Source organism: Gordionus sp. m RMFG-2023, chromosome 2 (assembly GCF_954871325.1).
Source record: "Gordionus sp. m RMFG-2023 chromosome 2, tfGorSpeb1-WG-v2, whole genome shotgun sequence".
Classification (NCBI taxonomy): Eukaryota; Metazoa; Nematomorpha; class Gordioida; order Chordodea; family Parachordodidae; genus Gordionus; species Gordionus sp. m RMFG-2023.
In genome coordinates this window covers 18451850-18468557 of record NC_088776.1, presented here as the reverse complement: position 1 = coordinate 18468557, position 16708 = coordinate 18451850, and the positions used below count along the sequence as shown (strand labels likewise).

The window sequence follows — 16708 nt, the reverse complement described above, 5'->3', positions numbered from 1 at the left end:
TCATAAAATTATATATATAAAGGCATGATAGAATATATTTAAAAGGTATCAGGGATTTTTTTATAATTTTTTAAGATATAAAAGTAATTATATGCCAAAAAGTGTCATAAAATAGATACCACGAATACATTAGTGTATGTAGGAGATAGTGGTGCCTTGAGATATTTAGATATATTTTTTAGAAAAATACATTGAAAATAAATAAATATAAAAAAAATATCCGTAAAATCTAAAAAAATAAAATTATGTTGCTCTGCGACATTTTTGTTTAAATTTTAATTTATGTTTGTAATTTTTTTTTTAATTTTTAAAGAAATTAAATTTTTTTTTTGCTTTAGTTGGGAAAATTCCCATCTATTTACATTTTAAATGAGAAAAAGAAATATTAATATTATGAGCATAAATAAAAGTCTTTAAAACGTTATTATATTTATTATATACATTTTATATAAACTAATATTTTACGATAAATTTAATTTTTTTTAAATTTTTTTTCGTAAAATTCTGGGGAAAAAAAATGATTTTCTTAATGTAGTTTCTCCACAAATTTACTTTAAAAAAATTAGGATTAATATATATATTCTATGAAGGAAGTATAATTCTCAAAATATACTTCTTTATTAAGATGCCTAAACAAAATCCAATCCACGAGCTTAAATTGAAACCGGGAGAAGGAGAATTGAAAAAAAGGATCCGCGAGGATCATGGTTATAAAGCTAAGCCGAACTTCGATATTATGTATTCTGCGAGAGATTTGGATCAAGGTTGGGCTTGGCTGGTGATGATAAGTTCATTCTTTGGATGCTTTATAAGTGCAGGTAATAAATAGATTATATAATATAAGCCTATAAAGGGCCTACTAAATCTATATATATATACATCGGAGGCAAAAGCTCCAGAAATATTTGCTAGGGCCATCTTTCACATATATCAATTCCAATGTACATAAATAAAATTTTAATTTAAAATATGTTAATAAATTGATAGAATATGTAAGATCTTTATCCTGGAAAGGAATTGTTTTTGCAAATCTGAAATTTTAACGAAAGAAGTTTTTATTGGTGTTTTGTTGTATATTAATAAAAAAAAATTTCATGAGTTAAGTGAATCAGGATATCTAAATTAGAGGTCTACAAAGCTCATTTTTTATTTGGACTAGGCCGAGCAAAAATATTTTTTGTATATATATATTTAATTAATTCTGACATTTTATACAAGTGATAATTCATAATGTAGGGTATTTTTAATTTAACCACTCCCCAATATTATGAATAGTTGTTTATTTTGTTGATATGTTTCGAAGGCCTTGTATTTAAAATTTTATTAAACCGGCTGGACTGGACAACCTTAATAAAAAATTGAAATCGGGCCTGGCTGGTATGAAAAAATTTTAACCGAACTGGGCAGGGTTTAAAAATTTACCTCTAATCTTAATGAATGTATTGTAAAGAAGGAAAAGCATCTAAAAGATTATCATTACATAGTTTTATTTTAACCTTTCTTATTGTGTGTCTTTTTTTTCAAGAAATTTCTAAAATAAAATTTACCCATAGGCTTAGCTAAGGGAGGGGGTCCCCTCTTAAAAATTGGCAATATTTTGTAAATATTATTTTAAGACAATAAAAATTACCCTTCCCTTCTTCTCTTTCTAAAAAATCAATTTGTCATTATCATTATAAACGAAATTTATTTTAGAGTATAAATTAATCATTTTAAAAAATTAAATTAAATATTCAAAAAAAAAAATAAGTATAAAAACAAAAAATTGTTTTTCTAGAATTTAACACTGTAAAAGACCTGGGTATAAAGCCCCTCAATAAATGTTATGCAGGGAACCCATCCAATAGTGCTTCTCTTTTTATAAAAATCTTGGTTAAGTCCATTAATCAAATTTAGTATATTAGAAAGAATTAATTATATATTTTTTTCCTAAATAATTACATTTATATTTTTCAGTATTTTCAAGTTTAATAGAATATTTATGAATCTTGTATCAATATTAATTCTAGAATTTATTTAAAAATCTTCTATAGTTATTATCTAAGTCCAATCCATATTTTTTTGGAGATAAAATTAATCGACTCGTAATTATATATCAAATAATTTTTATTTTATTGATCAAACTTTTAATATATAATAATTTACATTTGGAATAAAGAAAATAGTTGGGGCTAGTCTACTAATAATCTGTTTACAATAATTTGTTACCTTGGGAGTTATCTCTCTAGCATAAACTTAAAATATATTTTGTTACTAAAGTTAGATTTTTAAATTTTAAATTATTTTTTCCCTTAATTATAATATTTTGCATTTTGCACCATCTTAAATGGATTTGATCAAAAATTACAAATTTTTTTAAATAATATTTTCGAAACTTGGAACCTAATTTTTTTTATATATAAAACAAAATATTTAGGAAGGGGAATTTCATGGTCAGATATTATTGATTAGTTTTAGTTACAAATATTTTCATCTGTTTGGTCAAATCTCTGTTATTATTTTTTGTCAGAAAAAAAATAAAATAAATAATTTGTTATTAGCCTAGACCTTGATAATAAACAATATTCTTGTAAATATTTAAAAAAATTTTTTTGGCTGTGTTCAAAATTGTTCCAAAAGTTTCCAAACTTTCAAAAGAATTACATAAGAACAGTGGCGTATCAAGGATTTTCTTATGAATGGTGGGGGGAAATTTTTTTGGGAGCTTCGCCCCCAAACCCTTTTATAGGCCGGGGGATCTTATGTTTTAGTTTTTCCATTAAATTATTCATAATTTAATAATAATTATATTTCTATTTGTAACTATTATTTACTAATTCGTGCTAATGGATATCACAAGCCTATTTTTTATTATTTTTAGTTAGGTATATTATATTTAATAAAGTTTTTTAAATGTAAGGTTGAAATAAAGTTTAATGTCATTTTTTTAATAAAATTTGCTTTAAAAACTAGCCTCAGCTTAAATTCTCATACAATATAAGTATAATATAATTTTTTTATTGAAAATACTAATAGTAGTGTGTATAAAATATTAATCAATATTTTCGCCAGAAAAATATTAACTAAACCTCTAAATTTCGATACTATATGTCTAGACATTTGCTCCTTCTATGAGCAAAATTTTCAGGCTTGCATAATATTTTTCTGGATAAATAACTGAGTTAGCGGTTTTTAAAAATCGGCTCAAAACAAGGCGTTTAACAACACTATAAAATATTGACTAGAAAATAATTTAAAAAACAAGTTTTAACTTCTTATCAAATACAATATTATACAAATTTTTTTATTAAATACTATAATTATAATGTGATTTTTAATTTTCGTGGGAATGTTGCCAATTCATCAAGAATTTTGTTTATCGTTGGAATGAAATCTCTGTGGATATTTAACAGAGATAACCCATTTAGCCGAGATTCAAAAGTAGTACTTCATAAATATGTTTTCAACCTTCTTAAGTTGGAAAGTCCTTTCATTCGTACATGTTATAATAGGCAAACATAGTAGAATATAAAACAACTTCAAAATATTAGGAATTTGAGCCAAGGTTTCTTTACACCGATTGAGCGCATCAATAGCATGCTCAGGTAAAATAGCTAAACGTAGTAAATATTTATACCACAATTCGAATTCACTGATTAAATTTATTTCAGTATCAATATCATAGGAATAAAATTTTGCTAAATATTTAATTTTACCAATAGTGGCATTAGAAAACGAAGATGGATCTTTCGGTATTAAAACTTGAAGATTGCTAAAGACTTGTTTTTTTATCTAAAAACCGTACTTTTATTTGCGATAAAAAGTATCTAAGAATGGGATGAAAGTGGATATTTTATAATATTCTTCAGTTGAGCCAATATTTATTTTATATCTCAATAATTGCCCAGGTGCTAGACGAGGTTTAATTACTGTTATATCATAAAATTTAGCCTTCGATTCAACGTTTATATAAATATTATGGAAATATTCATCTACATTCATTCTTATTGTATCTACTGTTCATATATATTTTCCGCCAAATCAATAACCTGAACCAAATCTAAATTTGATTTTTGTAAATTTCTACAAAGTAGTGAGCTATAGGAAAATAATTTATTGATGCAACTAGCAGCAATGATAAACTCTGATTGATCAATTGAATTCAATAATGATATCGATTCTGACGACACATTACTTTTTTTCATCCTCAGCCTTATTTAACTTTTGTATTTCTATTTCTTCTTTTCTACAAAATCGAAGTAAAAATAAAATATTTAAAAAATTATAGATATTTATTAATAATTAATATTAAAAATACTTATTAATTCTAACTTACTAATAATTTTGAATTTAATAAAATAATTATATATAATAATAAAATAAATTACCATTTGATTTCAATCTCTTTAACTTAAAATTTTTCCATTTAATTAATATTTTTAAATAATGTTAATGTACTCACAATAAAAGGAAATTTTAATAAAATTGATATTCAAATATTTGTAAAATTTTGATTGGGGGGGGGGGGGGTGGAAGGTAAAATTTTTATAAGCTAAAAATGATATTTATGAAAACAGTTAAATTTGCGATGGGGGGGCGGAATTTCCCCCCCCTCCCATTGGTTACGCGCCTGCATAAGAAATTGCTAAAGTAGGATTGTGATTTAATTTCATACATGTCATGGAAGAGATCTCTATAAGCTGCTTTAAAAGATATACACTGTAGAGGAATATTTAGTCATCCATGTAAATTATATCATCCTAAAATTCATGCATTTTCCTTATAAAACATTTCCTGGATTAGGCCTAAAGGCCTCCGATCTAGATTTTAAACGTTTAGAGTATATATATATTTGGGTGTAAAATCTCAGGGTCACAATGGGGCATGACCCAATCTATCTTGGGAAATTGTAAAGGTAAATATTAGAATAATTCTCAATTCTTTTAATTTTTATCTATTATTTTTCATGATTTAATGATTTTTCATTATTCACGACGATTTAAATTAATCATATAATTTTAATTAAATTTTAAATATAATTTGTTTTCTCATCAAATTTTTGCTAAAACAACCTAGAATATTTGGCGCATTCATCACAAAAAATTTAAAAATTTTATTCTACTTTAATTTGCACCATGTGAGTTAATTATTTATCAAAATAATAATATATTAGTGGGGTCTGTCTATGTATCAGCAACTTAAACATCGTAGAAACTATTCTAGATTATATATTTTTTAGCTCGATCAATCTTTAAAACTCAAAATGGGAAAAATACCTCCACTCAACTCGAGAAATTCAATCTAAAAAGCAGCCCTTTATAATCAATAGATTATTCATATCAAATTCCCAGCCTAAAATATGGCCTTACTCTTATACTATAGCCTCTTTTTCAATTGTTGCCAAAGTTAATAATCTTTTTAAGGAGTGTAATGGTTAACTATGGATAGTTATTCTTATTAGCATTAAGGCGAAATTCTCTTGTAAAATACCCCCCCCCCCCACCTTCCAAAGAAACTGCAACATTAATAAAATTTGTTTATCCTACCGATTCTTTTTCATATCTATGGAACCATGTGCAACAATACTAAAATGGACTTTGGATAATTAAACAATCGAGTGTTTTTTGGTTTAAGAAATCATTAGATCGAAGTCGATCTTTAAGCTTTCAAATTGTGGTATCTTAATCAAATAACCATTGATGGAACATATAGTTTAATCGTAGACTTATTATTATATTTTAAGGAGCTCGAACCATTATCTATAAAGGTATTTGTCGGTTGTCGTTCAGGGCTAAAAATTAAAATTTTTTTTAGGTTCTTACGCTTTTACAAATATCATAAACGTTTTTTTTTCGGATATTAGAAAAGTATAAAAATTTAAAAACGTAAAAAGGAAAAATAAGAACCTTCAATTACCTGCCAGGTCTTATCTTATATTTAGTTTCAGTGAAATTAAGAAAGATTATTATTTAATGTTATAGCTCAATCCCAAAATAGGACTTAGTTAGGATCAGGAATCAGTAAAATCAAACAGAGATCTCTACAATTTTTTCCCCAATTTTTGGTGGATCTTTTACGTATTAACCGATATCTAGTTAACTTCTTTACCTTAACTTTAACCTCGTTCTAAATAGATATTAAAATTTATTGTGGTTTCATTTTTGAAGGGTTTTTCTGGTTTAGTGATAATTTTTCAGGTATTTTTATTTCCATATTTTATTCTGGGGTTATTTTTTCAGAAATTTTTTTTCCATGGTCGATGGTCGAGTTACAGATGGCTCTTGAACTTTTAATTTGAGTGTTTCAAATTTATTAATGTAAGCCTGTTTTTGTTAATTTTTTCATTGTATTTTTAATATATTTTTTACATTTAAACTTCCTTTTTTACCTCACTAGAGTCAAATTTGCCGAATGATCTGTTTTAGTGTTTTTCAAAAATTGAAATATTTAGAAAAAATTTAATAAAATTTAATTTGAGTTCTTTGAAATTAATAATAAAGTAAATCATAATATTATTTTTAGATTTTTAGGCTTTAAACTTAATAGTTTCAAACCTACCAAATGACCTTTCGTGAGTTAGAGTATGATCTTAATTATTAATCCGAGTATTTTAATTATTTATACAGAGTGTATGTTACTATATTTTATTAGTATTTAATTTGATACTGTAAAATAAAATCACATATACCAACCAGTGTTTAAGTGTAGGACAAAATGCTATAATTTTATTGTCATTTTTTTTTATCAAGGTAATTACTCCTGTCTTAGATTCTTATAATAAATATAATATTAAAGTTGGACTTTAAAATTTAACCAAAAAATGTGAAAAAACAACTATGGGAAAATTTTTTTAGTTTAGAACGTTTAACATAAATTTAAAAATTTTATATTTGGATTTTTGACCATCAATTATATATAAATTTTATATAAATTATTAAAAAGGTATGTGTTATTCTTATGGAGTATATTACACTGCATACATCAATCAGTATCCCGATCAAAAAATTTTGATATCCGTGTTGATTGGACTTCCTAGCGCTTTATTTTTGCTTCTGGGACCTGTTTCTGTTTATCTATCAAGAAAAATTGGCTATCATTGGGTATAAAAATAGTTAATATACAGCATAAGTGATTAAGGTACATAGTAAATTGGTCCAGGAGGCCACATTCTTTGGATGTCAAATTATAATATTCGATATAGATATCTCAAATCCTAATTAATTTGTCACCCTCTTAATTTTTAATAAAGTTAATTTTTTTATTTTATTTCATTATTATATAATAAATTGCAAGGATCTGGAAAGAAATTTTAAGTAAAATTGGGGAACGAGGGAAAATTTTTAAGCATAAAAAATATGAAACATGTTAATTATCATAAATTAAAGATAAAATAGATAATCTTTAAAAATGCTATTAAATATTCGTTTCGGATTTCTCTTATGTAAAAAATAAAAAGAATATTTATAAAGCTTATAAACATTCCCCCGGGCGTTATTTCTTCACTTGGTTATTCGTCAGGCAAACTTCATCACGGTGATAATTTATTATGACGACACCTTATCACAACAACACTTTATCACAACAACACTTTATCACGACACTTTATCATTCAAACATTTTCGTCATATGACACATGATAACACCAAACTAAACTAACACAGTATCACGATACATTTATTCACATTTTGAAAGTCGATTATTTTTATTTAAATAAATATGCATTTCCTCACATTTGTTTTTTTTAAGAAGAGCGAAAATTTTATGAGTTAGGGTTAATTCTCGCAAAAAATTATTAATAAAATAAACAAATGAATCATTTAACATTCATCTCATATTTTCAATTTATCGGATTTTAATATTTAATTAATCAATCATTTGTAATTTGCACAGTCGTAAAATAATTCACTTAAGGGTATTCGTGAAGTTGAATTTAATACTATCAAGCAGAGCGAAATCTACAAATAATTTTTACAATTTCGAAATTAGAGACCAGCACAGGTTAAATTTTCAGGACAAACCCAGATTTTATAAATTGATTTTATGGCCCAGACCAGTTATTAAGCTCGGTTTGTACTGGATTTAAAAATTTTTATTTTATGGCCCGATTCGGATTTATAAAAAATATTTTTTATGGCTCTTTTATTTATAAATTATTTAAAAATAGAAATTGAAGATATGAGCAATATGATTTTCCACCTGATCTGATTAATCAAATATTTTCTTAAAAAATGGGCAGGCCTTGTATTTATGTATAATAATTTTTTGCGAGCTCTTACCCTAACTCGCAAAATTTTGATCTTCTTAGATAGATACAATTTACCTAATATTAGTTTTAAATAATAATAATTATAAAAATGTGATTAAATGTTGCGTGATAATGTGTCACGGTATCAAGTGCCATGCGAAATGTCTGAGTGATAAGGTGTCGTCGTGAGTGACGAATTGGTACAAAATCAATTTTATATTCTTTTTTTTCTTCTTATAATATTCGTATTTTTTTGTTTCCCTTATAATCCGCTAATAAAATATAAAAAAATATGTTGGAAATTGAAATTAATTTATATCAGAGACAGGCCCGGCCAATTTACCCCGGCCGGGCTGGGCCTGAAATTTTTTTTAAAAAAGATATCTGGGCCGGGCCGTATATTTTAAAACCAAATATTTGAAATCATCAAAAATAAATTAAATAAATTTAAAAAAAATCCGAGCAGGGCCGGAAAATATTTTTGAAAAAAAATCCGGGTCGGGCAGGGTCTTACAAATGTCTGCAGGTCTCTGATTTATATATACGAAACATAAGTAAAAATGATTTTCAGGCTAAAAAAAACATAAATAAATATATCTATATAAACTTGCAAAGAAAACTGCGGAAACAATCTTATTTATAAATGTACTACGAAGAAAAAAAAATTAGAAATATAAAAACTGTAGAATAAGAAACTCAAAGAGAAAAAAACGGTGGGGGAAAAAAAATAAAGTATAAAAAATCTTTGGAAAATAAATCCGTATATATATGTACAAATAAAATAAAAATATATAGGTAATGCTTAAGGTCAATATTTAATATGTGTATATTTAATTATGCATGTATTTATTTCAAGGGCTAAACCCAACCTGAACCGAACCAACCGATATTTTTTTTATCAAACTTGAACCTAGCCGGAAGCGTTAAATAATTTTCTATCTGAACCTTAACTGAACCGCTAAAACATCGGTTTGAGCCTCATGATTTTGAGCTTATAAGATTATGTGAAGGTTATATTTTTATTATTTTCTAAAATTTAATTTATTTCCGAATTGCATTAATGATTATTATCAATTATCTCAGTCATAATTTTTATAAACATTAGTATATTGCCATTTACAACGTTTTTTAAAATATTTTCAAGCTTATAATGCCTAGAATATTAAAAATGACATATCGAAATATAATACTACTGATTGTCATATACTATGAAGGCGCACGTAAGAGCAAAAGGGTCACATAAAAAGAAACCACCCTCTAGAACTCAATAAAATTAACAATTACAACAAATAAAATATATAATTCAAATTTAGGCTTGTATACAAACGCATTATAACCGGTTCTTAGAGTTCGAACCAAACAGATATTTTATTTTTTAAGAACCGATCTGAATCTTGAACCATTATTCTTATCCAAACCTGAATCTAAACCGAACCTATATTCGTTTCGGTTTCTAGTTTTTTTTCTTTTAAATAAAATAAAATAAAATCACAAATCGTAAGATTTTTTGTTATAATCGCCTGACCAGATTAAAAAAATGGATACCCATCCCATTTCCAAGCTAAAACAGTCATAATTACATACATAAATAATATATAAAATAGATGAATAAATTTTTTTAGGCCAAGGTCAAGCCCCATCTGATTTGACATTTGGGTTGACTTGCTGAGCTCAACCGAGATTGCAAATTCTCTACTCCCCCCCCCTCCCCTTAAATCTTACCGACGTCCTAGATATACAGGAACAATTAAAAATATAACACTGACCTTAAATATTACACTTAGTAATTTTATTTTATAAATATACAGATTTTTTTTCCAAAGACATTTATCCCTACCGTTCCCCGCATCTATGTTTTGAAAATATTTTCCGCAGTTTATTTTTATCCTTGAAATTTATTTCTCACAGTTTTTATTCCTAAGTTTTTTTAGACACTGTTTTTCCCGAAAATTCTTTTTCCATAGTTTATATATATACTCAAAATGTTACTTAACCATAATAAATAAAAATGCCGCATATTTCATAAAAATTTACTTCAGAAGCGATTTGTTTTACATTTCTTAACCGCTTAACTATGCCTATTTATTTGGTTATTATTAAAGATTATGATTTTATATTAACAATAAGAAATTGAAGTAAAATGTCTGAGTATTTTTTTTTTTCAAAATTGGAAAAACTAACGATTAAAAAAATTAAAGGGTGGCGTACTAATTATGGATTTTAGTAATATATCATTTTATAATTCGCTATTGTTTGGATTTGATTATCGGTGGTAAACTTTGGCAATTTTGAGATTATAAAATGTCACGAGAATAATAATTATACAAAACAACTACGTAATGTCTCTTACAAACCTATTATACATGCTAAATTTCTATCAATGAATGATGCAAAAGTTTTAATAGGCCCCTTTAGCCCAAGCTCGGGTTGAGGCATAGCCTCGGCTGTTACCCTCTGAAAACTAATCATTTATGTGAAATAAAAAGTCTTTGCTATGTAAGATTAAGCATTTTAGATCAGTTATTAAAATCTCCCCCTTTCTTTATATATTTTAAGAAATCTTATTTCCTTACCTTTTTGTTTAAATCTACGTGGTTTAATATATTATTTTATTATACAAAATAAACAAATATTTAGACGGTTGTCATAGGTTGCACCGTGGGCACTTTAGGGCATTTAGCTTCGTATTTTTCCACTCAAATAGAATTTTTATGTTTTAGCCATGGTTTTTTGGTTGGAATTGGAGGCGGAATATTATATTCACCAGTCGTTTGCATATTAAAATTATGTTTTGTCAGGAGATACGTATTGGCTAACGCTTTTGGGCTGAGTGGGATAGCTTGTGGTTGTATAATATTTCCTTTCATTTTTCATGCCCTGTTAAAGCAATATGGTTTGAGAGGATCTTTTATTATCGGGGCATCAATCTATATGCAAGCATATATTATAGCAGCCATTTTGGCCTACCCTAGTAATAAATGCGAAGATAGCGGTTTTGGGAAAGATTTAGACGGAGGGATAATAGGCTTAGGAATTAATGAATCAAGAGGGACCTTAACGAAAAGGGTTAGTTTTATAGATATTAGTGGAAAACAATCGCTAGTTTCTGTTATTTCCGCTCCACCCGTTGTGATAGCTGAAATTATCGAATCTATCAAGGAGGAAGAAAAATCCCTGCTTAGAAGCCATATGAGTTTAAATGTTAAAGCCGATGGTGATGAGGATAAAAGACTCTACGGCGATATATTGAATGATGCAGATATTCAGGATAAGAATATTAATGATAAAGTGTCCAACTATGCTAGTGATAGCCCTGAAGAATTATCATCGGGTTCTGATTCAGAAAAAAATTTAATATCGTCACCCAAAATTCAAAGTGCAATAAATCATCATGACTCAGTTAATGACGGGATTGTAAATGCATGTAATTCTTCTGATTCATCTCGCTCATCTATAGAACCTAAGATTTTATTACCTTCAACTTTCACTTTACCAACTAAGATAAAGGTGAAAAGTCTTAAATTCATGCTATTTATATTATATGCCCCTTTCGAACAAACTAGCAGTATCATAGTTCTTATAATGATAACCAAATTTGCCCAAGGACTGGGTATTAATTCATTTTTGAGCTCCACGTTAATTTCTTGGATTGGAATAGGTGAATTATGTGGTTGCATATCCATCGTTTTGTGGGGTATTTACTATTCTTCTTCTCTATTAAACAATTCAAATATTCAAGGCCTCCACGAAACACTTGATAATGGTTCTTCGTACACTGGCGTATTCTTTATTACTGGCTTATTGGGTCAGTGTATTATAAGCGCCATACTATTAATGAACATTTCATCCAAGTACATCCACTTTTGTCTATTGATGCTTCTATTTGGCTATTGCTACGGAGTCAGAATAGCGCTCTTAAACCAATTGGTAATCGATTTGTTTGGCTCTAATAAATTTTCCCTGGTCTATGGCATATACTTTTTTGCTGCCGGAATGGGTTGTCTTGTCTGTCTTCCATTAGCCACCTGGCTATCAAACGTTTTTGATAACCAGTTAGCTATGTTTTATATAACGACCACGACATTTATCATTTGCTTAATAATTCTTACTATAGTCTCGTTTTCCGTCTATTATAGTAAATGGAAATTTGAAAAAGTTGTATCAAAGTGCAAATATTTGGTAGAATTTAAAAATGGGATAGTGTAATATGTAAATATATTTTATAATAATATATAAAGTAATTTATTTAATCTTACATGCTTGAATAATGAATTTAAAAAAATATATCGAATATACTTTTATATTGGAGTTATATTAAAACTTTAATCAAATGTTTATTTTGTATGATTGAATATTTATTTAACTATGTTAGCGAAATAATTGAATTGTATAAATGCATGAAATATTTGTGTTATCTGAGTCATTAATCCATATAATATTTGTAGGGGATAAGTACCTTAAACGACGATGGGCGTAGACCTGCCACCCCACTTAAATTTTAACAATTGGGCCAATTTATCTCAAAACTTGTCGAAATATGTATTTTATGTCATTTACCTTACCTTAATCTATTTATTCAATTGATCAAATTGTAAATAAATATTTTGAAATGATTATTTTAAAGTGGTCTTCTGGTCACTTCTCTTATACTACATTTAAAGTGCAAAACGTTAATTTTTTTCCCCCGTCAAGCAAAATAGCATATATGTATTTTTTACATAATTTAATATAAACCAACATTTATAATTTTATTAAAAGAATATTAAATGAGCTCAATGCTTTATTATTATTGTGGATATTAGAAAGGGTATGACAAAACTAAATAAAATAAAAATATGAAATTTAATTAAATTAAAAAATTTTTTTATCATTTGTTTAAAGAATTGATATTGACGCTCGAATATTAGAATGCTCCAATTGACACTTTTAAAAAATTTGAGCTAGCCTTATAGAAGAAACCGGAACGGTCATATTTTCCACTTTTCAATTAGAATTTAAAACAAAATTAAGGTAGACATTTATTGATCAATGGTAGCCCAATCTTTCATCTAAAAAATAAAACAAAAGTGGGTTTCTTCCTAGAATACTTTAGGAGTTATAACTATTTATGTGAAATGTGACATTTTTTCTATTTTACCTTAACCAGTGTAAAATGTCTATCAGGATAAAGGGGTTAAAATAAAATTGAACACATTTTTATTCTTATTGAACAACATATTAACAAATTTAACATTTTTATATTATAATTTTAATTACCTAATCAATCCAATAAGGGAATATATAGAAATGGCATTTTTAGTGTGCCCATTAGGTAAACGATGCATTTTAGTTATTTTAAAACATGTTAATTTGTTTCAAGTTATAAAAAATTATAACGTTAAAATACTAAAATATAATTGTGCCTAATTTCCTGGGCGTTAAAAAAATATATATATAATTAAATAAACTAATAAAAAAGGCATGTTAAAAAATAAATATAAATTTTAAAAAAAAGAATAATTATGAGTTTTCATCATCATATGGTAATGGCCATGAATATTCGAAATTATAAGGATTAATTGTTAGCTTATTTTTTTTTAATTTTGTTCTCGACATTGTGGATGTAGTGCCTTTGACTTATTAGTTTGAAAAAAAATTTCTTCCTCTTCTCTCAGTAATTCCAAGTGAATTGTAATTTCCATGAGAGAGAGAAGAAAATGTGAATACAGGTGTAATCCTAGTGCATATGTATGTAATCATATCTATGAAAAAAACAATGGAGAGGATGTTTTGCTTTGATCAACTTGTGCTCCACATTTTTGACATTCATAAGGTTGTGATATGTCCGCTTCCTAACTTGATTGTCACTGCATATCTAAATTCGGCGTCTGAGTTACTTTATTGTTTTGCTTCGAGCTCTCTGACTATTTATAATAGGTTTTGTTATAGCCAATAAATGAAGATTTGTATGCTGCTCGGTGTCTTGATCAAAGTAAATAGTCAAGGAAGAGCAGCACAATAGCTGTATCCCAATTAGTTTGTAAGCTGATTGTGAGATAATTTGTTCCCTCTGCTACATTTTTTGACCATCTATATAACGCGAGATTAAGCAACAAATCCCCAGCGGGTTTGATTAGTTTAAAAATGAGTTCTTGGTTATTGATGCAAGAAAAAGAAGATCAAATCCTCCGAAATTGTAGGAAGGGTAATTTGTAACCATGTATTCTAACTTAATTTTAGATTGAAGATATACTCCGAAATAAATTTAAAATTTGTATTTTGAAGAATTTCTAGGTACATGATAGTCTGAAGCAGTAGAGAATTTTGAGAATGTTTATGAAGATTTTAATCATATAATAGGTCTATTGTAATGGTATGCGAGTTTAAGGTTATTTTGCTTTGATTTAATATTAGATTATCCAAGTTATTTTCTGAGAATGTTTGGATACTCATCACCTATTTGTAACTCAAGGATATATATTTTGCCTTTAGTCATCGAAGTATCTAGGGAATAAGAGTATTTTGTTATTGAATAAATTTCACATTTTTTATTATTTGATGATAAGTTTAGTTGTTGAAAGCTAAGGATAATAATTTCTAGGACTTTATTTAATTTTTTATAGAGTCATCCAAATATCAAGCGTTCAGGTTGGTCACAATTAATCATCTCTTTATATCCAGAAATATTTTATTTATGTTAAGAACAATGGTGAATGTAGAGAATTGCTCTGTTGAAATCCTTGTGCTGACAAATAAAATTATCCAATTTTTGTAATGTGTTATTGATGGTGTTTCATAGATTGATTGTAACTAGTTAAAGAATTCTGGATAATTTTTAGGAAAACTCTGAATTACAATGTTTCAGTTTAATGAATTGGAAGCAATTGTTATAACAAGTTTGTTAAATAAATGATTTGTGACAAGTTTTTTAGGATTTTCCTGCCGGCATGGCTTGCAGTTTCACAGCCTAATTGAATCCAAAATTCTAGTTGATTATGTGTTAAAAAAATTTAATAATTTATCTTTTATTCGTTTGCATATTTTATAGATTATCCATCTGTAAACGACAACTATGGCAATTGACCCAATACCTCGAGGGGTTTAAAGGGCTACTAGTTGTAGGCAAGAAAATAAAGGGATTACAATGTGGGGTAACTCTGCATTGACTAAAAGTTGTTTTGTAATGCTTAACAAGAGGTATGATCTGCTATATCTTAATTTATTAGATCTCGTAGAAATATGGGCGATATCCATCCCTCCAGTTGCAATCAAAAAAGAGTTAATTGCTCCTGATACACTAACAGAATAGAACCGAGGTTGTATTGATAAAACTGATTAATGTTTGAATTTGCAAGTTGCCAGACAATACGTTCTTTAAACACTTCGTAGGGATTCGGAGCTACCAAGTCATTGTTGGAAAAACAATATAAAGCAGCTTTACAACTTAAATTTCTTTTTTGGAATTATGGACAGAAATGTTCTGGGGAAAAAGGCAGGAGAAAGGTACCTCGGACAGAAAGGCACTGGATAAAAATACCCACTTATAAAAAGACTCCAGGCAAGAATACTAATTTTTAAAAAATTTACCCTAAAAGAGGTGAACGTTTTTAAAACCACTCCTTATTAAGCATATAAACATATTTTTAAAATTCGGGTATATTTGTCCGGTGTCTTTTTGTCCGGGGTACGTTCAGGTCTTTAGGTCCAGGATATTTCTGTCCATGATTTTCTTTTTGAATTGAGCTTTGCCAATTTTGCATTGATTATATATTTTTATGTTGAGTAGTTTCTTTGTGATGGCCAGACTTGTGATTTAAAAATTTGATGAATGGGCAATCTGTATCTTTTGGTACTTTTAATATGTGAAATTAAAAGTTAAATAATTTCTCCCAGGATAATATGTTATTTTTGTCAAATGTCGAGCACCACTTGATATAGATGGGTGAGAAATCCTGAGCAAGGAATGTATTTGACCAATTGTGATCAGAATAATTTTATAATTTAATTTTTTTTAAATGTTTTTCACAAAGATTATTATGTTATTTTATAAATAGTATTATGTTTAATATGTTATATTCTATTCTATTATAATATATGTACTTCATCAATTATCCACATTAAAATTAAAATATGAAAAGGATTATTATATACAAAAAAAATAAAATATTAAAATGGATTTTAAAAAAAAAGTTTGGTTAGCTCCTTGGGAAGGAGGCTTCCACTGAAACTGATGTAATTTAATTTATGAATAGCAATGGAGAGTCTTTGCCTAAGGTAGAAACCTTTCCTGGGTTCATCAGTGATTACGAATAAGAGAACCAAGTTCCTTGAAGAACGTTAAAACACGGCTACCAAATCTGGCGAATGTAAAGTAGGTTATAGGTAGGAAAATGTGTTTATTGGATATTTCCGAATTTTGCGCTAAGATTTGTAGAGGCTAGTGCATAGGCGTAGCCAAGATTTTCATAAGGGGGGGAAATTAAAAAATTACTGGGGACTTCGCCC

The 16708-nt window shown here is 27.4% G+C and overlaps 1 protein-coding gene across 1 annotated transcript; it reads left to right on the top strand.

Moving 5' to 3' along the window:
* The first annotated feature begins 312 nt into the window (after positions 1-312).
* On the top strand, positions 313-12901 carry LOC135923192 (uncharacterized). Its single transcript, XM_065457807.1, has 3 exons — positions 313-818; positions 6922-7079; positions 10862-12901. The coding sequence occupies exons 1-3, from the start codon at positions 626-628 to the stop codon at positions 12428-12430; spliced, it is 1920 nt and encodes a 639-aa protein (XP_065313879.1). The 5' UTR covers positions 313-625; the 3' UTR covers positions 12431-12901.
* Positions 12902-16708: the final 3807 nt, after the last annotated feature.